Raw genomic sequence first — 26,448 nt, 5'->3', positions numbered from 1 at the left:
TTCAACAAAATGTGGATAATTTTGTGGAACTGGGTCAAATCGGACAGGTTATATAAGATATTTCAACATAACAACATGAAAACTTTCTATATTAGAGATGCCAAAATAATTTATCAATTTAAAAATGTGTATCGATAACTAAAAGCATTCACAATTTAGCTACGATATTGTAAGTATGTGCTTAACTACTGTGAGTGGTATTTTGCAATGCTGACAGTTGGGAGAGTCAGAAACGGTCATTAAATATCGAATCGAGTATACCCGATACCTAGTCTGGGGTAAAAATGGCAATATTGTATAAATTAACAAACATTTCTATCGTTCTATCTACTAAACAGTTTGTCATCAATAAAAAAATCATTAATTTGTTTCCAATTGTACATTCAACGTCATTATTTTTGAGGTCTTCCATAACAGAGTTATCTCCTCCATGGTCTCCTCTTTTACGGTTTTTTCTGCGACTACCGAATCATTTTTAAACGTTCAATTTTTAACAGTCTCGCAACATTTTCCAACCAACTAATTCGTTACCTATCAATGAATATATAAAAATGGTTTTTTTGTTCTTCCAAATCACTATTAGTTCTTATTCCTTGACACCAGGCGCGGTTTCAGATTCTCAGTTTATGGGGAGGGGTCAAGAATTAAAATCATGGCCGGATTAAGATTTTATAAGGCCCGGGGCTAAAATAATGACGGGGCCCCCTTAAGGAATTCGAAAACCCGGAAAAATTCACAAAATAATATCAATACGTTAGATTTGCGGTATCAACACATCAAAAAATATAGAATGATTTCCAAAAGATGCGCCCTCTTGGACCTGGGGCCCGGTGCTATAGCCCCCCTAGCCCCTAGCTTAATCCTGCCCTTATTAAAATAAAAAAAGGGAAGAAAGTAAAACTGATATTAGAACTTTCTATAGGCGATTGCTTAGATATTTTCGTTTAGTTTCGACACTTCGCTCAAACTGTACCGCAGTTTTGATACTTTGCTAAAATTTTTCTCGAAAGACGTGACCGTGACTTCCCCTTGAAGCCGCGTCTGCTTGACATGAACTTTGAGTTTATTAGTGCTATTATACTTTCAACGTTTGAGTTTATTTCGTTATTCTGGCTTTCAATTTTGACTTTCGATATTTAGAAAGGTAGAGGTGATGCAATTTTTTTATTATTTTTCACACACCTCAAGGGATGGACTCTTTCAAAATCCATGGTGTAATACTAGGGCGACAGATGTAATAATCGTGCCAAATAACCTTATGAAATATAAGTTATTTAAGCGAAAAAGTAATAAAGCCAATACTAGTTTATTAGACTGCACTCATATACACAAAAATATGTAATTATCTACGTAGATCTATAGATTACAAAATATCTTTTTGTTTATAATATAGAATGTGATTATTAAACTATACACTAGTGCTATCTATAGGTAGATACATAAGTTATTACCAAATATGACACATTTCTTTGAAAAAGTTATACACCTTTAAACGTACTTCAGCTACTAATCAAAAGATGGCGGTGGGCGTAATAAAATTAATATTAATATAAAATTTCCTGTTTTTTACCTTTCAATATATATTACAAGTGTTTATAGAATAGATAATTTAAAATACAAAAATTTACCAATCGAGTTTTAATCAATGTTTTATTTTAATTTATAACAATTGATAACAACCTACCTAACCTAAAATTCATCATTTGACAATATTGTTATAATGTGATTGTTGCAAATTTCCCAATACTTGTTTTTCTACCAGTTTTTGTTTCCTTTCTGTATTTCGCGTGTTTCTTCTTACGAAGATCCCGTAAAATACAATAATGACCTTGATGATAACATAATTGTCTCATCGAAATCTTGTTTTCTCAATATCAATTAGTTGCAATACTCAATTTTATAAGTGAATACGTACTTACGTTTGACAAATATAGAAACTGAGATTTGTGTTAGTGAATCACAATGTTCGAAGTTGGAAAAAATGTATTTTTAATGTTGAGACAATCATCACTGTTTTCCAGTCACGTAAGATATATTAGTGCATCAAGTAACTTTATTTTTAGACAGGTGAGATTAAAAAGTTTACATTGTTTACCTATTTTTAATTAGTTTGTTTTGATTGTAGTTATTTGACAATATCAGTAGCACGTATACATATTTATTAGGAGATGCCGACAGTAAAGAATGCATTATTATCGACCCGGTTTTGGAACGAGTTAAGCGGGATTTTCAATTAACAAAAGATTTGAATTTGAACCTGATTTTTGTGGGTGAGGAGATTGTTCACTTCTATAATAAAACATTGTCATGATTAGAGGTGTTGTAAAAGTGATTAATATATAATTATCACTGAAATTGATTTTTAATAACAATCAATTAGATTATTATATTAATACAGGGCAGCTATATAAAATTAGAAGTAGCTACCAGTGGATAAAGTTATTTATAAATAAAACATAATAGTAACTAGGTATGATAAATAATTTATTATACAGGGTTCTCCAGGACTTGATACAAAAAATTCGAGAGTGAGTAGATGACGTGAAAAAAATTTTAATGGATCATTACGTATGTGCATGTAGTATGGTTGACGGTATAAATAATTATACACTACTGTCTGGGGGCCAGGGTCGGCTCATGCCCAATGGTTAACAATCCGTAATTTTTATTACATTAGTAATAACTGATATTAATAATTGTTACCTGGGACTTGGTCTCGTTAAAATCTTCGTAATATCTGCAGAACCGTGGAAAAAAGACTTATTGGTACTAATTTAAGATCTAGGTGACCTCTGAGAAGGGGCAGAAAGCGAGAATGAACGTGTATAAATCAATTAATGCCCTTGCATTCACCCCTTTCGAGGAGGTACAATTAATCTAATTTTAATGGCCGTACTATGTTGATTGTATTGGATGAAAATATTATTGAACAGGTAGAGAGAGAGAGAGAGAAATGCTTCATTGTCAAATATTTTTTACAATTCGTAGGCAAAAGCTTGTAAGAAACTAAGAAACAAACATCGTCATCATCATCTTTATCATGCCGTTCAATCTCTTGGATTATGGCTAGTGCTTTGTTTTTTTTTTTAATTATTGGGTTTGGGGTTAAGTGGTGATCAATAGACTGACACATGTTCATGCCTCCTGTGGCCCCATGATAATAATGCTAGTCCTCTTCAAGCTGCGACGATTTTAGAAGAAATAGAAAATCAAGGTTGTCTTCATCTTCCACCCAGATCGCCTGATCTGAATCCCATAGAGTTTGCACCAGAAACCATAAAAAGTTGGTTGAAAGCATGCCAAGAAGATGGGACATTAAAACGTAGGTCATACGAAATATTAGCATGACTTCAAACATTCTTTTCTTATTAAATTCATCGATAAATTATTTTGTGTTATTTTGTACACACAATCTTACTAAAATAGATTATTTTGAAATCCAGAAACGGAAGAGGTGGCATGGTGCTGTATCTGGTTAGTAAGAGGACCGAAAGACTCTTAACGACCAAAGACATTATGGGGCGTTGTCACAATGAAAAAAAAATCGTTTGTCTATTTTTCAAGTCTCTTCCTTCATACAACTTTTCGTAATCGATCCAGTACACTTTTGTAAGACGAATTCGTCCATTTTCTGTACATTCTCGTCTTTTTTCGAGATCGAAGGACGTCCCGGACGTTCTTCGTCTTTAACTGATTCATTTCTACTTACATATGTAATGCTCATATCATTTGTTAACAACAAATAAGCTAAAATAAGCCCTTCTAAAAGCTACGTCGCTGGTTCGTTTAGATTCAGTCGCTTGTAAAAATTATTGATCATTTTCCAGAAATAGGTTTCCTTCTTCCAAACTATTTATCTGCCAATTCAAAGAGGAAATTATAACAGAGATTTGAAAACTTAACGCTTATCTTGACATAATTCTGTAAATTTTAGTGTTGAAGTTATTTTTTCTAACATTAGAGTTAAGGATTTAACGTTTGTTGTATACATTTTTTATAAACTCGATATCGATTATCATACTCATAGTGTTTTTATATCGATCAATCTCCACATTGTTGAGTTAGTAGTAATAAAACTCCGACTCTTAATTCTCCAATATTTCAAAGGTTATAAATTGCAGTTATCCCGAGGAATCTCTCATAAAACTTTTTATATTTTAGTCAATACTCATATGCATGCCGATCACATCACCGGATCAGGATATCTGAAATGCCTAGCAGGATGTAAAAGTATTATTTCGAGGACTAGCGGGGCACAGGCGGATATATATGTTGACGAAGGAGACTATATACGATTTGGTTCACATAAAATTAAAGTTCTGAGTACTCCTGGCCATACAAATGGATGCTGTTCATTTTACTGTCAGAAGCAGGTGAGTTTCAAATGCCGATTTTCGATTTTTAGGAGTTTTACGATAAATTTAGTAACAAAGAATAAAGAGTATTCAAAGTATAACACTGTTGAGTAATTTGATCTATTTAGCACATAAAAATATTATTTTATCACGTAATTTATGGAGTACTCGGAGAATATTAACAAACAATGAAAATTTTTACTTTTTTTAATTGAATAATATTGACAATTCGATGGAACATGGATTTTGGGTTTTATAAACACTAATTGTACCAACTAAGTTGAAATTTCTGGAACTCTTAGCGATATTCATACTGAATTCAATGTTTACTGCTATCACTACACCAACACTCACAATTACAATGTCTGCGCACGTTTCGATAACCAAGTTTTCGTCTTCAGAGACCGAAGGTAAAATGTCTGTCTCTGAGGACGATAACTTGGTTATCGAAACGTGCGTCGGACAGTGTAATTGTGAGTGTTAGTGTAGTGGTGATGTAAACAGTGTATTCGGTATTAATTGTGTATGTGAAAACGTGAAAAAATAAATATTTCAAATCAAATAAATTACAGTGTATATGAAACATAGAAAGGTAACTTGAAAAAAATGTAAAAGATGAAAATAAAACTCCAAAAACTTGTTTTTTTTTTAATTCTTCACATAAATTTTGAGGTAAAAGTGAGAATACCAAAGTTGTAGATCTTTTTGTTACCTACAATTTTATTATTTGATTTTTTTTCGATAAGACTTGTAGTTTTGGCGAGATAAACCGTTTTTTACCCCTAAAAACTAACCCACTTTCATTCTTTTTCGACCTCAGATCGCCCGTAAATTAATTTCCTTTTAATTTTTTTCACATTCTCTTCCTTTTCCGAATACTTTCGTCCTACTATTATAATTTTTTTTCCAAATTTTCGAGCCTGGTCTACTATGGAAAAACTGAAGTGTATGAATGGTTTGTTCACTTCTCAAATGAGAAAAACATCAATCGATGAAAAACTTGTTGTGGACGAGATTCTGAGCTCACATATTTTGATTGATCAACTGACAGAAAGTGGTAGGTGAAAAAAGACTGACAAATATCTACACACCGCCATCTCCATTTAACAGTTTTTGGTTAAAAATGACATAGTTACATCACCACACGTTCGCTAATTCGCCAGACTTGACCCTGTGTAACGTTTTCCGATTGCCACGCATGACACCGATTCCACAACATTGAAGGGTCAAGAAAAATTGTAATGAAGAGTATTTAGATGTGGATGGAGTTGATTTGGGGAGAAAATTACAATTAAATATTTCTTTAGAAATAATTGCCGCTATTATAGTTTCTTTCTATTTTAATTACATCAAGTTTTAAACGGTTTTATATACTTGTTAGTACCCCGTATATTGTTCTCAGGGATCCAATTTCCCGAATAAATTACTCCAACCGTAAAGTTGAATTAGAATACCAAACGATTATCCTCTCATTTGTAAATCGAAACGTATGCGATTCCTTAATCCTCAACGGGTCAAATATCCAACTATAACTAGAACTTTTATTGCCTCTTAGGCCTCGTGCTTTAAGAGATCGTGTTGGAGATCGCATAAAATTAGAGTCAACGCAGGAAACTGCTTTTAGCGAACCCTAAAGGAGCTTTAACTCCATGTCCTGTATAGTTTTTGTATGTGTAAGGTGATGCAAGGATTGATAAACTCCGAATGAATAGAATCCTATATATAAACTTTGCACAGATAATGGGAAGACAAAATTAGGTTTGTAATAATAATCGATCGTCTATCGATGAAATTTTCAGTTCAAGAGGAATCTAAATCACGTATTATGAATATAAAATAGCATCACATATTCTTTTTATTGAGTTCAAGGAACTTTTTGATAAAATAGATCGCAGAAAAACTACGAAAAAGCTGAAAATACAAACAATGATAAGAATTACGACAGTGACAGTGAATTTGCCCAATTCGGACTTGATTGTTTTCCTCATTGGACACAATAACACCGTTAGTATGCTTCAAATGTCTAGTAAAACGTCTGTTGTCATCTTTAATGTCCTAGTGGCTTCATCAGTGTAAAACTCGTCTACACCAAATCGGATATAATTAAGCAGTTTGTTTGAAAAGAACGACGAAGCTTGCGGAGATAGTGACGAACTAAAAAAGAAAAAATAAAATACCCAAACTCTGGAGACAGGATAAAATTCTAACAACTGGGATAAACTGGTAGGTTAACTCAGGTAAAGGTAAACTCTCCGAAGACGATAACTTGGTTGTTATCGAAACTCGCGTCAGACAGTGTTGGTGTAGTGATATTGTAAACAGTGTGTTCAGTATGAATATCACCATCACCATAACTTCCGATTTAAGATGTGAATGTTCTTTTTAGAGATGCTTCTATTCAAAAACTTTTTATTTTATTGGTACATTTTCTATGTAATTGTTCTAATCTGTGATTTGTTTCCCTCAATTCCGCTTCTAATATCTCATTTTTCTCTTTCTCTCATTCTTTAATTTGCTTTGTGTTCGTTCTTAAATTGAACCTTAACGTCCTATTATAATGATGATGTCTCTAAAAGTACTAATTAAAACTTGTAAGCTCGAATTGGTTGAACAATCGAGAATCCTCATTAACCGTTTTATAATTCGAAGGCATAAAAATATTCTAGTTATAGGTCGTTTCTAAGAAGAGTATCACTGACATACTTTTTCTCTCTTTCGAGATTATCACAAGTAGCTCTATTCTATCCCGCATAAGAGAGCCACTAGAGCAGAAAAGTTTCGGAGATTTACTCTAAATCCCTCATCGAGAGTCGGTGTTGAAAGCTGCCAAATTGGCAAGCTCAATGGCTACTTCGAAACTTACATTCTATGGTCTAAATATTTCTGCCACGCTGAGTTATTACGTCTTTCAAAGAAGACATTATCCGTTTTCTGCGTTGACAATGGAAAAGGTCGATTAAATTTTACATTTAGAATATATAAGGCGACTCAAAATTAACGCGGATTCTAACTATAACGAATTAATATTGAAGTAAATAAAATTTTACGTTTCGTGTTTGGTTGTTGAGATATTGATCAATTTTTATTATTCCATTTCATCATTTGGGTAAAATCAAGTCAGATCGTAATAAAAGTTCGTTAAGATGTTTCCATCGAGTGGTTAGCAATGTTATATAGAAATAAAGTCGAATTTTTGCGCCGTTTCAACGTTTCATAACCGTGGATGGAACGTGGGTCCATCAATTCACAAGGAAGGCAAAGACCTTTCCATCTGCAGGCGTCGGTTTTTTCAGAATTTTCATTCACTATCTTAAAAAACGGAAAAGGCAATCAAGATAATGTACCAGCTCACAGATCCGTTATTGTAATGGCCAAAATTAATGAATAAAAGCTTGAATTTCTATCTCATGCACCCTATTCGCCCGATTTAGCCTCTCTGGATTATTTTCTGTTCCCAGACTTGAAAAAATTGGAGCTTCACGATTCTTATTATAAAAAGAGTGTCGAACTTCTGAAACATCATTGGAAAATGTGTATGGAGCTTAAAGGAGATTACGTTCAAAAATAAATATATTTTGTGTTTTCTTTGTTGGGCCAGATTCTTCTGTTACCATCCTGGTATGTTCTGGTATTTAGTGACAAATAATGCGAACCAGTGGTTTCTAATTGGCGAGACAGTCAATACTTGGGATTGCTATTGAACATGTTGTTTAGCAGGAGTTTAAATTTAGTAGAATATAATTCCAAAATGTAGTTTTCCTTTTTTAAATCGTTACTTATATTAAGTTTCCATTTTATTTATTCTAGTACGTAGCAAACGCTCCATATCTTCAATTTTAAATGTTGCAAAGAAGCGCTGTACTTAACTATTTCTCTGTTGAAAAGTATGTTCTATAGATTTGAGGTTGAAACAATGCGGTGGCAGTCGTAAAATTGTAAAACCTTGTGATGTGGTTTCCTGGTCTAGGGTGTTCGAGCTATAATGTACCAACGTTCGGTGTGAATACATCCTGTTTACCTCGAGCCGCTAAAGTGTAGTTTACAGAAACACACTCCATCTCAGATTGCCCCGATTTTATAAATTTTTGGTTTATTACCGTTATGGGCAGCCCTTCAACAGCTCGTTAAAACATGGCAGACACAATTTCATTACGATTTTGGTCAGATGCGTTGTTTCGTCGTTTGCCATATATATAAATGAATTGCAGTTCGTTAGTCTCGCTAAAACTCGAAAACGGCTAGACCGATTTAGCTAATTTTGGTCTTGAATTATTTTTGGAAGTCTTGGAATCTTGGAATTAAATAAAAATAACAATTTCGTTTCTCCTCGATGTTTTGTCACAAACTAAATTTCTGAACGCAACCATAATATTTGACATTTGTGCAACCAACTAATATGTCGATCCAAACCTCAGACAAAGAGTGCTTCCTTCTATCTTTGTGATCCTTTGTGATAGTGATATTTCAAGTTATGTGCTTTTTTTGTTGATCTTTCGTGATAGTGACACTTTACTGCTAGGTGCGCAAAAACTTAGGTCGTCGCAGTTAATCAAATCTACGAAGAGCTATCTCGCTAATTGCACTGATGACCAGAGAGAGACAGATCAAGAAAATAGTCGTATTGCTAAGTCGGAATTTCGAACAATCATAAAGGGAAAACACAAAGGAGAGTATGTCTTCCAGTATGTCTGGCCTTTGTAATGACCATAAATAAATCGCGAGGCCAGTCGCTGGAAGTTTGCAGAATCAACTTGGAGTTTCCCTTTTTGCGCATAGACAATTATACGTCGTGTGGTCGCGCGTCGGAAAATTGTCATCTTTTTTTTACGCACAACAAAACACAACAAAAAAATAGTTTATCAGAAAGCTTTAAACTGACTAACTGTATCATAACTGTGTATATATATAAAATAATAATAAAATTTGAATCATACCAAGAATTTTTCTTATTTGTTTGTTTTATGTTTATTTTATACAAAAGTTTAGGTTTTTTGTTTATCGATTTAATCAGTAAGAAGTCTGCCGGGTGAGCCAGAGTAAAGTAATCCTTTTTCACAGCGCATCATCATCAATTACTTATTTATTATTATGAGCTCTAACCTCATTATGTTATCGTTACCATAAATTGTTTGTGTTTAGTATTTCTGTCAGTTTTATAGATTCAACTTCAACCTCTCTAAGGTATCGTCTTCAATTATTTATTATTTAATTATTATCAATGTGACTATAATGAATTATGAATATATTTATCTAATTATTATTGTATAAGATAAGAAAGACTAAAATACCCAGAAGTATTTATCATAAAAATAAGAAAAAGGTATAGAAATCGAAAATGCAAACTTGTTCCATTTTTTACCAAGCTAGTCAACATCCGGCACTATTTTTTTCCGCTTAATTAGCTATCTTTATAATTGAAGTTGACAAAGCAAATTGTAGCACTGTTCGTTTTGATGTAACTTGTACATATCAGCTAAGTGAAATTTTAGCTATGCATGATCTGATAACATAATAATAAATGGAGACGTTTTTGTAAATAATCACAAATCATATATAATAATCGTTTTTCTTTGTCAGGTATGAAGATTAATTTTCCTTTCACTTTGGGAAAGGCGATAATCAGCACGAAACCCCGATTATTTTGATATAAATAGAGAAAATTCCTACAAATTTGGCTTAGTTAATAAGCTTTGTTTTCATTCTTAGAATTGCATGTTGTAAAAGTATATAGAACATTCTATGAAATGTGTATAATCATGATCAAATTACTCGTGGGTCTTGTAGAACTGGAAATTTCTCATTTTTTTTTAAAGAAATTACGCAAAATTAGGTTAAGAACGCATTTAGTACAGTCACCAACGTCAAACGTAGGATTTTCCTTGGTATTAAAGCATTTGGCATTAAACTTATCTTACTCTTTTCATCCAATTTTCATTTTGACGGAAACTCTGTTGGTTCAAGGTTTTATTTTTTCTTCAGAACATGAAAATAATCACTTTTCATTCATCATATTTCTGTTAATTTTTATTTAGAAGACTTACTTAAGCTTTTTAAAAACTTTTTATAAATTTTCTTTTGAAAATGTATCGTTTTGCCTTTATTTAACCTTGAAACTGCGAATTGATATTTTTTTAAGGAGGCATAATTTAAATATAGTAGCTTTTCAGTTATTTTTAAAAAATGGTTCAAAAACATTGGTCGAAAATAGGCTTAATCGTGAATAGGCTAAAAAAGTATTGACTTGAAAAAATATACATAAAAAATTTTTTAGTTTAAATTGACTCATTTTATAACAAAAACCGTTATTGACTGGACTAATACACGAAATATCCATACGAGGTTTGTCCTTATCCTAAAAATATCCTTCAAATTATTTGATTATAATGGAGCTACGTCGAGATTGTATTGTGGATGTACGAATAGATTTTTTGTTAAATATTTCTGAAGCATTGTCGTGGTGAACCATCCAATTACCTGGATGCTTCACTGGATCTTCTCTATACTTCAATTTAGTAATCATTAGTGATCGTGTGGCCTCTGGCAATATCACGACATTTTGGCCCAACTTTGATATGCTTTGTTATGTTTCGGAATGTGAATATTGAAGCACAATTTTATGTGAAATCGTTAATCTAATTTTTCCTCTCATAAACTGAAACGAACTAAGCAATACATTGTGAAGAAAAGCAACTGCAGTCTCCAACAAATACGTGAAGACTTACTGGTGACATAAACTACTGAATTAAGTTATCCAGTTAGCCAATTAAATGGACTACGATTGGCAATGTGACCAATGTACCATCTCTTCATACGAAACGATTTAAAAAATGGATCGCCACGAAACTAGAAGTGCTAGAATAAGCAACACTGCATTTTCAAATACCACCATCCTTAAGTTGTGAACCCTGACCAGCGAATATCACTGGTGATGAGCCACTTGTTGGTAGACATACCCAAGTTACACCTGACAAGCGATTATCGCAATTCTTGGTGTTGGATCCGCAGCATAAATTGTTACTCTTTGGGTGCCACAAAATCTTATCGATTACCAAAGGACAGGATTAGTCAAAGCAAGGAAGTTTGAAGATCAACGTAAAGTTACAGCAAACTGATACACCACAAAATGTTTACCTGTAGCTTTTGACCCAGTCAGTAATCGAAGGTATACGCCTGATTTGGCCATGTGTCATTTCTGGTTATTCTTTGACCTAAAGACACATTTAAGTGATACAAGTTCCACGATGAAGGATGAGATAAATGAAGCATTACATCAACTTGTTGAGAGCATTCCAAAAAATGAGCGACTTCAAGCTTTTAATTTGTGGAAGCTTGTAGTTATGTTTATAGATTTTAAGCGGGCCGATGACATGGTAGAATAGAATGTATATTTCATTTAATCTACTAGGAGTCATGGAAAATAGTGGAGCTAATCAGATTAGATTAGACAACTAACACAGTAGAATCGGGAATGACGAGGATGTATCAGAGAAATTTTGGGTTCAAAAGGGATTAAAACAAGAGATCCAATATCTGCAAGAGTCTGCAAAAAATTTTGGACTAAGAATAAACTTAGATGAAACAAAGTATATAGTGCCAAGACTAAATTCGATAGAAAGGAATACGTAGAGACAAAAGCGGGAAAGAATAGAAAATTATAAAATAGAAGAAGTTTGTGAAAACGAGTACCTGGGAGCAAGACTATCAAATAAAAATGAATAGCCAAAGGGAGTTCATAAGATCACAGATGTTATCTACAGCAGCCAAAATTAGAAATTACCCAACAATAAAATCTCCACGGAATTGAAACATTGGTTCTAATAAAGGCTGATGAAACAAAACTGGTTATATGTGGGAGGAAGGTGTTGTGGATAAGAAGAACCAATCAACAACTTGGTGCATACTAAAAGGATACCGATACCGGGAGATATATTTGTAAAAAGGATAATTGAAAAAGGGAAATGAGGAAAAAGCCAAAAAAAATGGTTGGATGAATTGTTGGAAGATATTAGAGATGTAGAACCAAATTAGAATGCAAAAGGTTAGAATTGCAGCCGACGGAATCGATGAGAACATAAAGGCTTTAAAGGTCTGTAGTACTGTAAAATAAAATTGCTTTAGGAGATTGTCAGCTACTAGATCAGTTTATACAGAAGATGTTATGCTACTTTTGAAGAAATTTGAAGGCTGGATAATGTTCTACAGCTGCAGAGAGTTATAGGAACCACTATCAATTTTCATTTTTTGCTGAAACACTAATTAATAAAGCACAAACGGATTTCTATTAACAACTATTATAACAAAGAAATCCGATAGATGAAAACAGACGGGCGTAGAAAACGTATGAAAGTAAAGGTTGACATTTATCTTTTGATCATATTTGACTGACACACTCTGTAGATATTCCTATGTGGTTGCTTTGTTCCAGGAAATCGCTTTTACAGGAGACGCTCTCTTAATTAGAGGATGTGGCAGGACCGACTTCCAAGAAGGTAACCCGGTAACCCTCTACCACAGCGTACATAATAAGATATTTTCTCTACCACTGAATACGTTGCTATATCCGGCGCACGACTATAACGGCATGACAGTGACTTCGGTGCAAGAGGAGAAACAATTCAACCCTCGCCTGGGGAAAACTTTGGAGGAGTTTGTCCATATTATGAATAATCTGAATCTGAATTATCCCAAACAAATAGGTAAGTTTAATTTGATAATAAGTTAATCGCTAGGGTTTCTATCTCGTCCTTATTAAATGGAATAATTTGGTTATGTCGATTCGGCTTAACTACAATTGTATTTTTTCTAGTTTTGTTTTGTAAAAAATCTCACTAAACCGAATATGATACAAGGGTTAACTAAAATGTATACGACTTAACAAAAAAACAAGACATTTTTGTTCCATAATCCCAACAGAAAAAAGTCACTGAAGGCGAGATCTTTTGAAAAGGAAATCGATTGACACAATCCAAAGAATGTACAAATTATGAAATACTGTACATGCTACAACTATATTCCCTACTTCTTCATGGTTATATTACAATTTTTGTAATAAATCGAATTTCCAAACCCCCATTATACCGCTCGATTCAATTTCTTGTACTGCTATGTCTCAAGTTAAAATGATATTGGGATCAATCTATTGCAGGATTCAATATAAGAGCCATAAGTGTGTCATAGTGTTGGTGTCATAATCACATATCTAAAAAAATAACTTGGATATAAATCATGATTTCCAGAATTATGACAAAATCCTATTACCAATTGATTAGTTTTTGTGTGGAATCCTTTCAGATTGAGGTAATTGTTTGCTTCTTTTCCTCAAAATCACAATATGTGTACAATCTATCGCGCCATCAACCCCTGGAAATTGGGTTTTAATCATGAATCTTTCATTAATTCGATTTTTTTCCAACATAGCTTGTGGAAATTTTACATATCTATCAGCAAGCAGATCAATAACCAATTGTGTTAGTACTTCAGTGACGCACCGACTGATACTTTGTTGTCCAATAATTTCAACCGAAATATCTAGTATACAGGGTGTTCCGGGATCTGATGCAAAAAATTCGGGAGTTAGTAGATGACGTGAAAACGATGCTGTGACTTAATATTTTCTAAATCATACATTATGAATTTTTAATGGATGATTATGTATTTCATGATTAACAATCTATAACTATCACAGGGACAAACTGTACAAAGATTCTTTAACAAAAGGTACTCTTTGTTTAACAACTAACAATTAAATTTATGGTCAGGAGATGTTTAAAAACAGTTCGCCATAAAGAGACATTCTGAAGAAAACTATCATAAATTGTAATTATTTATTGAAAATACTTACAGGAGGTATTAAAACACAATCAAACATTTCTATTTGAATTGCATACTGTCGAACATCGTGTTAATTTCATGAGGAAAAATTTGAAATGTAGAAACATTTAGTTAGTTAGCCTACAACTTATCAAATAAAAACGAAAAAAAAACTATTAATAAATGTTCGAAGTGGGAACTTGTACACACTTAATCTCCCCGCTGATTTATCATAAAATCTACTACTAATACCATTTTTAACTTGTCATAAACACCCACATCGAGTTGTCTGTCAGAAGAATGAAGAATGCAGCAATTCATTAATTTAATTTGACAAAGGGTGGTGATTATATTGGGGGTAGAATTTTAACCAATTGCAAGTGTGTATATGAAATTTTACAAATTACGGTTTCCGCAAATTTCAAAAATTTATTTCTCTATTGTTTATTATTTAGTACCTGCCTAATGTTGAAATGCAATTTAAACGATTTAGAATTTCTAGGTTGTAATTTTTGGATTTTTTAATTCCAGGTAATACTCTTAATGAATCCTAGTCACTAGTTATATTATGTACTCGGATTACCTTTTCGTTTACCTGAAATACCCCGGCTTGACGCATTCTTATCTCAACGAATTAAAAATCGTCACGAGTTGTAGCGCACCCAAAAATTATACGGTCGTCAATGACCCTACACAGAGTTAAAACTTATTTTTCATTTTACTAGGTGTATTGCTTTTAGAAAGAAATTTAACGACAGGCATTTTCAGAAAAATCTTCAAAACGATTCACATGCAATGGTCAAATAAATATCAAACGTCCATTTTATCTAAATAAGTGCTGAGATCTTTTTTCTGACCTAATTTCACGATTAACCGACATTTTACATTTAATCTAATCTACTAAATACTTTACTATCTCAATAATTACTGAATTATTTAACTTGGTGTCAACAATTACTTTCCTCATAAGTTTAAAATGATTGGTGCGTATGATCCTGCAGACTTGTCTTGATTTTCCAGGAGTTATGAAGTTGTTCTTCGTGACCTTCAGCAATCTCCTATATATTTTCTTTGACTGTTTCTATATGGAATCCCCGGTGTAGATTTTTATTGCCGTCATTCTTTATTATTCGGTTTTAATCCGTTTACAGGTAAGCTCAATTACTTTTACCAGTATATCTCCACAGTTATAAACCTTAAGTCACTATTGGTTCAAGTATCTGTTTGTTTATCTGTTTGATTTTGATTTGATTTTAATACTGCATTTGTAAGAATTTTTTTACCAAGACCACTTCTCCCATTGTTTCTCCAACAACTGGTATACCATTTAGCTGAACATAATGAACAGGTTTAGATTGGAAATTTTTCAGACGACTCCTGTACGCAACAAATAACCAAAACATAAATCGATATTTCCTAGCGTTAACTATATATTCAGAACGACATCTTATTACATCGCTACAGATTTTTAGTGTAGCCTTGAAGTTTTGCCAAACGAATTAGGCCACCAGCAGAATGCCTTGAAACATTGTTTTAAAGCTTTGTTATACAAAAATCAATTTTGCAAGTGTTCATTGCTTGCCAGAAGTTTATATAAGTACTTTGTTATGTATTAAAGCATACTACTAGTTCACGATCTTCCCGGACGTCACGGATCGTTGAATTATAGTCATGCAACGTCTATAGCGAGTTGAAAGAAATTTTGTTATAAGAATAATTTAACATGCAGTTTGAGAAATGAATCATTTTTATCGTTACAAATTAAATGAAATATATGAACGCTATAAAATGAAGTTTTGGTTATTTGTAGCTTACGAGGTATATCCACAATGTTGATACTTCTATCAGAGAGTGTCCACTTAAGAAAAAGCTAAAAATCTCCCATCATATTAAGAAAACCATCGAGAAGATGTCAAAGTGCGTTATCAAGACTGATGCCAAATGTAACAAGACCAAAGAAGAGCAGAAGAAGAGCTGTCTACTCAACCATCCTCTACGCAGCTCCAGTATGGAGAGAGTGCATTGAAGTGGCAAGAACCCACAAAAAAAATGACAAAACTACGCCTTAAAACTGCAATATACATCTAAAAAGATAGGAATTAGAGTTTGTAGTACGTGCCGAAGTATGACATGAAGCGCACTTAGGATAAAACTACGGCTTAAATAGCAAAAGCATTGAGAGAACACAAACAACTGGACGAGAACACTCAATTAAAACTTGACTTGATCAACAGGAAATACGACGAAATAAATTTCTAACTTATACAGGCATTCTCTGGACATGGATATTTCTACGCCAATATGTATACAGTAACAACAACGACAACGTCGATCATACCCTCTTTCACTGTCCTCGGTGGAACGCACAAAGCACCGACTCTGCCGGCCTCTGACAGAAATTGGACTACTTTAAAGATATCTTTGGAATAAAGAGAACTGACTTTCAATAAAAAGAACTCAACAGTTATATACTGAAATGATAGATTAGACCTGACGCGTACCCAAAGGTTCAAAAACGGAGAAGAAGAAAGAGATGTGGGCGCCCCACTGAGCGAAACGCGATTCCCACACATTTTACGCAAAAAATATTTCCACAACTCTCAAAAAAAACTTCTATCATGCGCGGCAGTTACTCTGACTCACGCATAAGATATTTAAGCCATATTCAGATCGCTGATGCCGACGTGTTCTTTGGAGTGCTTCCTTATGATGTCAGCCTTAATTGGTGTCGCTTTTGAAATCACATGTGTGATTCGTTTTATAAATGTAAAGAAAATTAAATCAAATTAATTCTATCGGCACTACACTTACGACGTTGTGGTATTATAAAATTATGAATGTTTAAAAACTTATTCTTGTTCTTTTAACTGATTCAAACTATCCAACAAAGTTTATTTAATGATGAAATTCGCGCGAATTCCATAATGGGATCTTATTATGCAAGCGACAATAATCCTTCTAAAAGCTTTAGTCAGCCGACAACGATAAGGATTAACTTAAATAACTTGAACGTGAATTTTATTATAATATAATATACGCGCCTATAGTTGAAGTCCGAATTCGAAAGAGTCACATCTCGATAACGAAATAGTTTGTGTGGAGATACGCACGATGATTAAATACTTCGGTTTGATGAGTTGATCATAACACAAATCAAAATTATGTGGTGGATACATTGTGATCCCGTTGGCTCTATTCGTTGATGCGAGATAATGCCGCCATAATTTTTACCCATTACTAAGAGAAAAGGGAATCGCACGTTATCCCGATATGAGCCCTAATGGTGTGTCGAAACTTCGCAGGGAGAAATTGGGATTGGAACTTACTGTCAGACCAAACATCACATATGGGGCAATGGTTTGGGGTACTAGAACTAGTCTGAATACCACGAGGTACAAAGACTGGTTTGCTTATGTGTAACCGGGGCCATGAAATCTTATAGTACTGGAAAGTGTGTCAGATAAAACGTCACTCGTTCAGAGGCGCAATCACCAAAGAAAAACCGTTCCCAAGTTGGAATTCCTGGAAGATGATATTCATATTGAACACACTATTTATACCACCACTACGCCAACACTCTCTGGTTTCGATAACCAAGCTATCGTCTTCAAGGGACAATTCCTTACCAACTACTTTATAGTTTAGTAGTCAAGGAATGAATTCGAAGATTCCCGCCGAGGAGTTTTAAGGAGGTTGTAACCAAAAGATCCTGCTGTGAGACCCATCATCACATATGGGGCAGTGGTTCAGGGTACTAGAACTAGTCTGAATACCACGAGGAACAATCTCTCGAAGATACAAAGACTGGTTTGTTTATGTGCAACGGGAGCCATGAAATCATGCCCAACCGATGCGCAAAAATTGATTCTAATTCTCCTACTCCTCCACATAGTACTGGAAAGCGTGTCAGATAAAATATCATTTGTTTAGAGGCGCAATCGCCAAGGAAAAACTATAAATTGGAATTCCTGGAAGGTGATATTCATATTGAACACACTATTTATACCACCACTACGCCAACACTCTCTGGTTTCGATAACCAAGCTATCGTCATCAAAGGACAATTCCTTACAAACTACTTTATAGTTTAGTAGTCAAGGAATAAATTCGAAGGAGGAGGTTTTTAGGTTGGAATTAATTTTCGTGGGAGAAGGTTTATTGGTGGTAAAATTTAGTATAATACAGGTAAGACAAGACATTAGGTTTAAGTTTACCTTCAGTCTCTGAAGAAGATAAATTGGTTATAGAAACGTGCGTCAACAGTGTATTCAATCATAAACTTTGCGGTATTAAATATTGAATTAAATTTTTTTGCAATAATGTTCATTCTGAATCTATAAATACGGTAATAAGAAACTAGTACCTACCGTATCTTTCCTATATTCTTTTCTACGTATAGTAGTAGTTGTAACGTATAAACGTAAATCTTCTTATTCAGTTCATATTATTATAAAATATGTGCAGCCCTTTTGTAGCAATATATCTGAAAGCCATCCTTATATTCTTGAATATTTGCAGAAAAGTCCAATTTTACAAGCGTTTTGGTATATAAAGCCCAAAATCATATAATACACGTCCCCTATTCAATGACTTACGATATGACAATCTTTTCTTTTTATAGCAGATTCGAAAGGTCGAATGCGAACGTTGATTGTGTCGAGAACTGGAAATCTTTTGAAACCGTTGAATGACTACCAGGGAATTCGAAAAATTATTGTATTGATTGTTGTTATCAATCATACGAAAACAACGAAATTCATTTTATTATGAAGCCTTTTTCACTTTTATACGAATTTTGTTTTATCAAACAAAATTTTGAGGAACCGAATTGTTAATACGACACGTTTCCTTATTCAAAAAACTATTTTTCAACAAAATCACCACTAGAACTTGTATCATGGATTCAACTTTCGCATTCCTCTGTTTTATCACTTTATTCAATTTACATAAATTCACCCTTCGATTATTTTCCTAAGGAACTACCTCAATAAAACAATATTTTTTTCGCCACCCGACTGACGGCTGACCTTTGGAATTCCAAATTACCTTTCTTTAATAACATTCATACTTCCTAACTGCTTGTAATCAATTGAATTCTCTCCAATAAACCACGTAACTGATGAACCCGACATACCTACATCCCTACACTTTTCGTACTGTTTTATGACACCCTTCCTTTCCTGCGTACTGAATCCAAGGGGGACGCTTCCGATCCGAGGATTGACTAAATCAATCGTCCACCCGACGCAACAACATCTCGAATCGACACTTAAATCGTCGAGCTAGTCTGCTACTTTAATTTTCCACTTTATATCCCTTTTACGACGCACTTCGCCCCTAATAATTTCATGATTTTTCTTTTGGTTGCCATAAAAGCCCAACCAGATCGTCTTTGATGAGCGACGGTCGCCCAGTGAGCTCTTCATCAAGGCCGTTTCTAATTCCTTACGAAAACTGCCTAATCAGCTACGCACCATTCCTCTGATAGATAGAGTTGATAATAAATTTCAATTAAAACGCGTGTTTAGAAACAGTGCGTTCTTAGAAGAAAAATTTTCCCAAGTAAGGTATCATAAAATCTTTGTTGTTGTTAACCGCTTTTATGACTTATCGGAAACTATGATCCTGGGTGTATCAGATGCTTACAGATGCTAATCCAGAACGAGATTTTTACCAAAGTTTCCGAGCCTAGCCTATGATTTTCGGTAGAAATCTCAACCTACAAAAATATTTGATAATTATTTTAGTTTTCTGTGTTTATTGTAGAATTTTATTCAGTGGCAAAATAGATTCTGGGTGTTTAATATATAATTTGCGGTTTACTAACTCACAGAGATATTACGTTGTTACCAATAAGTTATTTTAATATTGAAAACCATAAAGTACAAAAACAGCAACGCTGTTTAAAGTTTTAAAAACCAAAAACAACAAAAAAAACTCACCTATATACCTGCAAAATTGTTTTTAGTAGGAAAGTTTTGAAGGAGTTTTGATTTCTTCCATTTTTTATATTTTTTGGGGTGCTAAATCCAAATTTCGTGATGGAACATTAAAGAAAGTACAAACAAAGATGAAAAATCTCAGTTTTAGGCAGTTTTTTGCTTATAACTGGGAAACTATCAACTTTTCGTTAAAAACCTTACTATACAAAATGAAATTAAATTCAATTTGCTACAAATTTCATTATTTAAGATTTTGTCACAGACAAACTGTTTTGAGTCAAACTATAGTTGAAAATAGGCGTATGGTATCCGCAAAAAACCAACTTTTTCCACTCCAGAGTTTCCATTTTTTATCAATGGCTATCATTTAGTGAAAAATGGAAGAAATCAAAACTACCCCAAAATTTGCCCGCTAGATTTTCTTTTTTACCATTTTTTGTATTCACTTCAATGTTCCGTCACGAAATTTTGTTAGAAAACCTCAGATTAGGATTCAGCATCCCGAAAAACATAAAAAATGGAAGAAATCAATACTACCCTAAAATTTTCGGGTAGGGGTTCTTTTAAGCACAAATAAACTACTAGAAATGATCCTATCATACATTTGGATTACTTCGAAGTTTCCAATAACAGTGAATATGACCGCGATTAATTTTTGAACATTCGGATCATGATCGACTTAACCCAATCTTGAGTAACGCCGATCGATTCAGCCGACAGTTATTCTAGCTTAGAAAGCTCGTATAGCTAAGCGGCATTATTACGCAATTCCTTCCAGTTTTTTAGGATGGTTTTAGGTTGATGGTTCAATAATTCTCGTTTAACTACAATCTCTACATTCGCATAATTCTGTAATTAATACATTTCCTTTTCAAATCATACCCGAATTGCTTGCGAACGCTATTGTGGAAAGCTATTCAACTTAGCTATTTATCGCTTTCAACCGAACACATTTCATAGTTCAAGATCTCACAATATATTGTTGGCTACTACTCGGTTTTAAATACTTATGACAACAGCGTATAAGCGCCCTAATCCTCTAAGTTTAACGGTTCGAGTGATAAGGGACGAACGAAATATCAATTGCGAGGAATTGCAATCGCAGAAGAACAGGCAGAAAGTATTCCTGCGTTGTTCGATAACATTATAACCAGTGACAGTGAACAGTCAACATTGACTATCACCTTAAGATCTAAGACCCAAAAAGTTAGCATAAGCAAATCAAAAATGAAAACATTGCTCATCTTTGACAGCCGTGGTGTGGTCCACTAGAAGTTCGTTCCACCTGAACATACCATACCATTATTTTCCCCAAAATTAGAAACGTCGTAAAAGAAACACATTTTGAATTGATCGAGAATATCCAAACAACTGTCAAATATTTCCAGAATTACCGCAACTCCTGGCAAAATCGCTGGAGTCGATCTATCAGTGTAGCATCAGTTTTTATTGTCAGGACTCGTATTTAAGGATGTATTGCAAGTATCTAATGTCAAGGAAGATGATGTTGTTGGAGGCTCCAATCAAAAATTTTCCGAAGAACCACTAGAGGCGGTGCATTAGAACAGAAGGGAATTGATTTGAAGGAGATCATGTTGTCACCGACAATTTTATAATAAAGAAATAAAATGGAAAGTACCTGAAACAATAATTGTGAGGCTTTGATGAAACTGCACCCTGTTACTCAAAACAAAAGACGTTGCATGATGAGTAGAGGCATCGTTTTGCTACCCGATAACGCCCTTCCACGTAAAGGGTAATATAATCAGCGTTTGGCTGGGAATAACTTGATCATCATAATCCCTACAGTTTCGATCTAGTAACTACATCGACGACAATGTCAAAAAGGCTATGCCGGACTAATTACCAAGACAGGCAATACACTTCAAGTAGGTTAAAATTGGTGGAAATTTTGTATAAAAGTATAACAAAGTAAAGGCTTTTATCTAAAAATAATAATCTCTGTTTCTTTATTACATTCCCTTTTCACTTTGCTTCGTTGTTTGCTTGTGAGTGAATTCGCAATCTCGTGACACAATTTTGATTTGATTTTCAGGTACTTGAACACCTTAGAATCTCTCAAACTTCAAACACTTTTGTTCCTAGTATTCTATTTTAATTAGAAAGCTCACTTTAGCCAAGGCAATTAATTGAGATAACATCCAGGTGAAAAGAAATATTTTTTACACAAATATATACTTTTGAGGCTTCTGTATTTGACATTAAATTCAATTTATTTAACTTACGTGTTGAAAGGAAACAAGTTTAAAAGTTATTTTCTAAATGGTGTTTTGATTTTGAAATGGTACTTTCTGAAAACCATGCCTTGTATCTTCAGTTGCCTAGTTATTATATCCAATAACTATGACTGGGTGGTTCTATTCTTGATTCAAATAACGCTTTCAATGCTAAATAAATATGAATCACATTGTTTATTCATAAAATGCTGTTTTATTACCGGTTATCCTAAAATTATGATATTTCTCACGCAATAAATCTGATGATGACACACAGATGGCGCTGCAATTGTCAAATCCATATGACGTTTATGAAGTACCAACTTTCAAAAGACTATGTGTCAAATTTCGTGACATTTCGATTAGTTAGAAAAAAGTGACAGCCATTTAAGTGGAGCTACTTTTGTTATTTTCAAAACAATGGATTCAATGCGATTACGTGTGTTAATTTATCATTGCTTATTGATAAATAAAAACTGTACAAGCTCAGCAATGGCTTCAAAAGTGTTTTCCGGACTCTGTTGCATCGAAAAGATCTTATGGGTTTGATGAATTTAAACGTGGTCGTACAGACATTGATGATGGTGAACGTTCTGGTGGTTCAATTAAAGTGGTAACTTCAGAAAACATCAAAACAGTCCACAAATTGGTTATATCTAATCGTAAATTGAAATTACTTGACAGAAGGCATTGTTTTTGCAATTATTCATGAACATGTGACCATGAGAAAGTTTTTTTCAAGGTGGGCGCCGCGTTTACTCAAAGTCGATCAAAAACAACAGTTTGGCCATGTTTACACGTAATAAATCAGATTTTTTGCGCCGATATGTGACAATGGACGAAACATGGATCCATAATTTCACTCTAGAATCAAAACAATCATTATCTGAGTGAACTGCAGCCGGTGAACCATTTCCGAAGCATCCAAAGGTACAACAAACAATCAGTTGTGAAAAACGGCCTCATATGTCGAAGAAAAAACTGAAAAACAAGCTTCTAAAGCACATCAAACTAAAAAGTTTTTTAAATAAGCTTAAGACAATAATCAATGAAAAATCTTGTATTATAGAGAAAAATGAGTTGGGCGACGATGTACGACAAATATGGAACAAAGCGCCCCAAAATCATTATTGTTTTAAGCTTATTTTAAAAATTATTCAATTCAAATCATCCAACAAAACTTTAAGTGTTGATGTGTTTCGAATATTAAAATTTCATTCACTCACCTGAACATGAACATAATCTTATTAATAACTTTCCAGCAGCCCCTGTAATCCGAATCCGGTGTAATTATTGAACGGCCGTTCTCGTTCTGTAATATCCGAACGGAAGTTTTATCCGGCTTGACAGCTAAGCGACTGATGATTGCTTCAGAATTCGAAATAAAGTTAAATACTAGCACTGGCTACAATCAAGTTGTCCTCATACGGACACTAAATAACTATTCTCTCGTTGTAAATCCTATTAGACTTATTAATGACATATATTTGAATTTCACATAACCAGAAATTCGATAATTAACTGACGAGGTACACTGTTTCCACAAGATCTAATTTATCGTGAAAGTGTCATAGTTTATTAACATTTAAAAATGATCGCATAGGTCCGTGATTGCCAGAGTGGTCGAGGTGAATCACCAGGGGTTCACGGTAGACTCGACGGAAAGTCTACGTTGGGCGTGACAATCGCGTAGTACGGTGAAGCCCCGTCCTGCATAAAATGAAAGATATTTGCGATTGTTGGATCGTTGTCCATTTATCCACTAAATCTTCGAACATATCCAAATAACTTTGAGTGACCCTCAAAACAGTAGGGACCCACTAAACCACCTGCATGGATACCTACCCATATACACACCCAAGACAGGTTTAATTCTTCTTCAATTTTGGTCATTATAGTACCCGCACTTATGCCGATTGACTGTACCGTTCAGCTTGAAGGTTGCTTCATCCGAATACAAAATGGAATGCTGGAACTGCTGATCATCCCGACTGAATCCGAGGTATCACTCGCAAAATTCCAATTTGCAATCGAAATCATCCTCGTGAAGTGTGAGACTCTATAGTACCTCTATAGAACCATCAGATACTTGATAGCCACACTGCAAATTGGTTTCGTCAGTTTTTATAGATACTGGTCGTCCAAAACGGGGCGCATATTAAGAATTTCTGGTATGTTTTCCACACTGTTGAATGATTTGGTAGCGGCAAATTTGGAAATTGTTGTTGAAATTCGGTAAATATCGTGATCCACGTTCATACACAGATACGAAACTTTCTTGAAGCGTAAACTGTCTAAAGCACGAACATGTTTGTTTTAATCTTTTTCGAAAGCGTTGGTAGATTTATGACGACCTCTGTAGATAAGTAGATGCGTGATAGTTGTAGAGATTCTTTATGGGGCGTTTTCGTCTCTCTATTTTTATTCATTGAAAATTCATTACGTCCACTTCTCAAATTTCGTATTTCGCCAATTTTGAATTATCACAACTTAAATCAGAACTACCGTGAGCTTTACATAACGCTCTACATAATTACATCCTTAGAATAAATTTACATTTGGATGAGTAATTATAATACATCCCCGACATTTTCAGATAGCTCTGCTATCTTCATTATTGCGAATGAGTAATAGATGACCTAGAGCGTCAGTTTAGGAATAATCTCCTTATTGCATAATGTTTGCATGAAATTTTCTTGTAATAAACATATTTATTATTCTAATTCACATTAATGTTGCACATACGCGGTCAAAAGTCGCTAGCAGTCTGTAGCTTCCATTCTTTTTCTGATTTTAGCATCTCGAAGCAATTAGTCTTAGCTTCAAAAAGAGTAGTCTATGTTGTTATTGAGTTATTTTTTTTTTGACAAAGAAAAAATATCAAACGAAAAAGAAATCTTAAACAATTATTCACTCTGTGCCGTTTCGTGACTGTAAATACTGCCGTACGAAACCTGCAGTATGTGGACGGGCATTGTCCTGCATTGGGATGAAGTTATCGCCGATGAAAATGGTGTAGGGAATAACAAAAATGTATTCTATGGTATCGATTGGCCTTTAAACCTCCCACTCCACCGCCAGTTACAACCCCAGGAACCTCGTCCAAAAACCACGTTTTCGTTAACGCAACACTTTCTCCAGGTGTTCTGTAGACTCTTCTTCTTCTATCACAACCATGCATGCACCCTCTCCATTCTTTTGAAAAGAGAACGGAGCCTCATGGTTAGTCAGTCCAATTAACATTTTCTCTGTTAAATCATAGACTACTCGATGAGCTGGTACCTGTAGCTGACCTTTTTGGCTTAAGGTTAGCTGTCTTAAATCTTCTTCAGACTATATAGTCACACATAACCGTTTCTCTGAGCTCTTGTTGGACTTGAACACCAGGGGAGGCCTGATTTCTCAGCGATGTGCTGACAATGAAGTGGCCACCTTTCTCTGATGTGCACCGGAACTGTGTCTTCGATTAAAGTTACCAGTCCCTTAGGACTGACGATAAGCACTGACTTGTCACTAAAGGATGACCGCTTGAGCTGCTTTATCACTTGTTATGTCCATTTTCAGATGGAATTCTTGTTAGTTGTTAACGGATGTGTATCGTTTGACGTTTGGTGGCTAACTGATAGTGGTGGGTCAGGTAGAAAACCTTTTATAAGGGTCAGTTACCTCTAATTAACATTAGCAAAAATGTTTTATAGCTTATATTGACAACTCTATCAGTATTTTAATAATGTTACCCCACAAATAAGTTAATAATATAGTTAATTCGCTCTACTATGTAAAACGTATACGATTGTTGAAACTTTTTCCTTATGGGTAATATTTTGAACTTTCATATTTGCAAATGAAAGTCGAAAGGACCTTTGTCAATATATACTACCCTCACGAATTAATAAATAACAGATTACATTCTAGTTTATTTTGTTTCAGATAAAGCTTTACCAGCCAACAGAGTTTGTGGTTTGCATGAGGTCCCTAAGGATTTAAACAACGGCTTATAATTTATTAGATATTATGATTTTAATGAAGAAAAGTAATACTAACAATAAATATTTAATTCTAGTGCTTTTTGAAATACTAGACTCAATAAAATATTTGCCAAAA

General features: G+C 34.1%; 1 protein-coding gene across 1 annotated transcript; it reads left to right on the top strand.

The window, feature by feature from the left end:
- The first annotated feature begins 960 nt into the window (after nt 1-960).
- On the top strand, nt 961-26,448 carry LOC130898351 (persulfide dioxygenase ETHE1, mitochondrial). The gene is made up of 5 exons (XM_057807615.1): nt 961-2,067; nt 2,126-2,270; nt 4,162-4,373; nt 12,781-13,051; nt 26,275-26,448. The coding sequence occupies exons 1-5, from the start codon at nt 1,963-1,965 to the stop codon at nt 26,343-26,345; spliced, it is 804 nt and encodes a 267-aa protein (XP_057663598.1). The 5' UTR covers nt 961-1,962; the 3' UTR covers nt 26,346-26,448.

The sequence above is a fragment of the Diorhabda carinulata genome, chromosome 9 (assembly GCF_026250575.1).
Source record: "Diorhabda carinulata isolate Delta chromosome 9, icDioCari1.1, whole genome shotgun sequence".
NCBI lineage: Eukaryota > Metazoa > Arthropoda > Insecta > Coleoptera > Chrysomelidae > Diorhabda > Diorhabda carinulata.
Note: the sequence above shows the minus strand (reverse complement) of the source record. Positions and strands in the feature narration are given on the sequence as shown.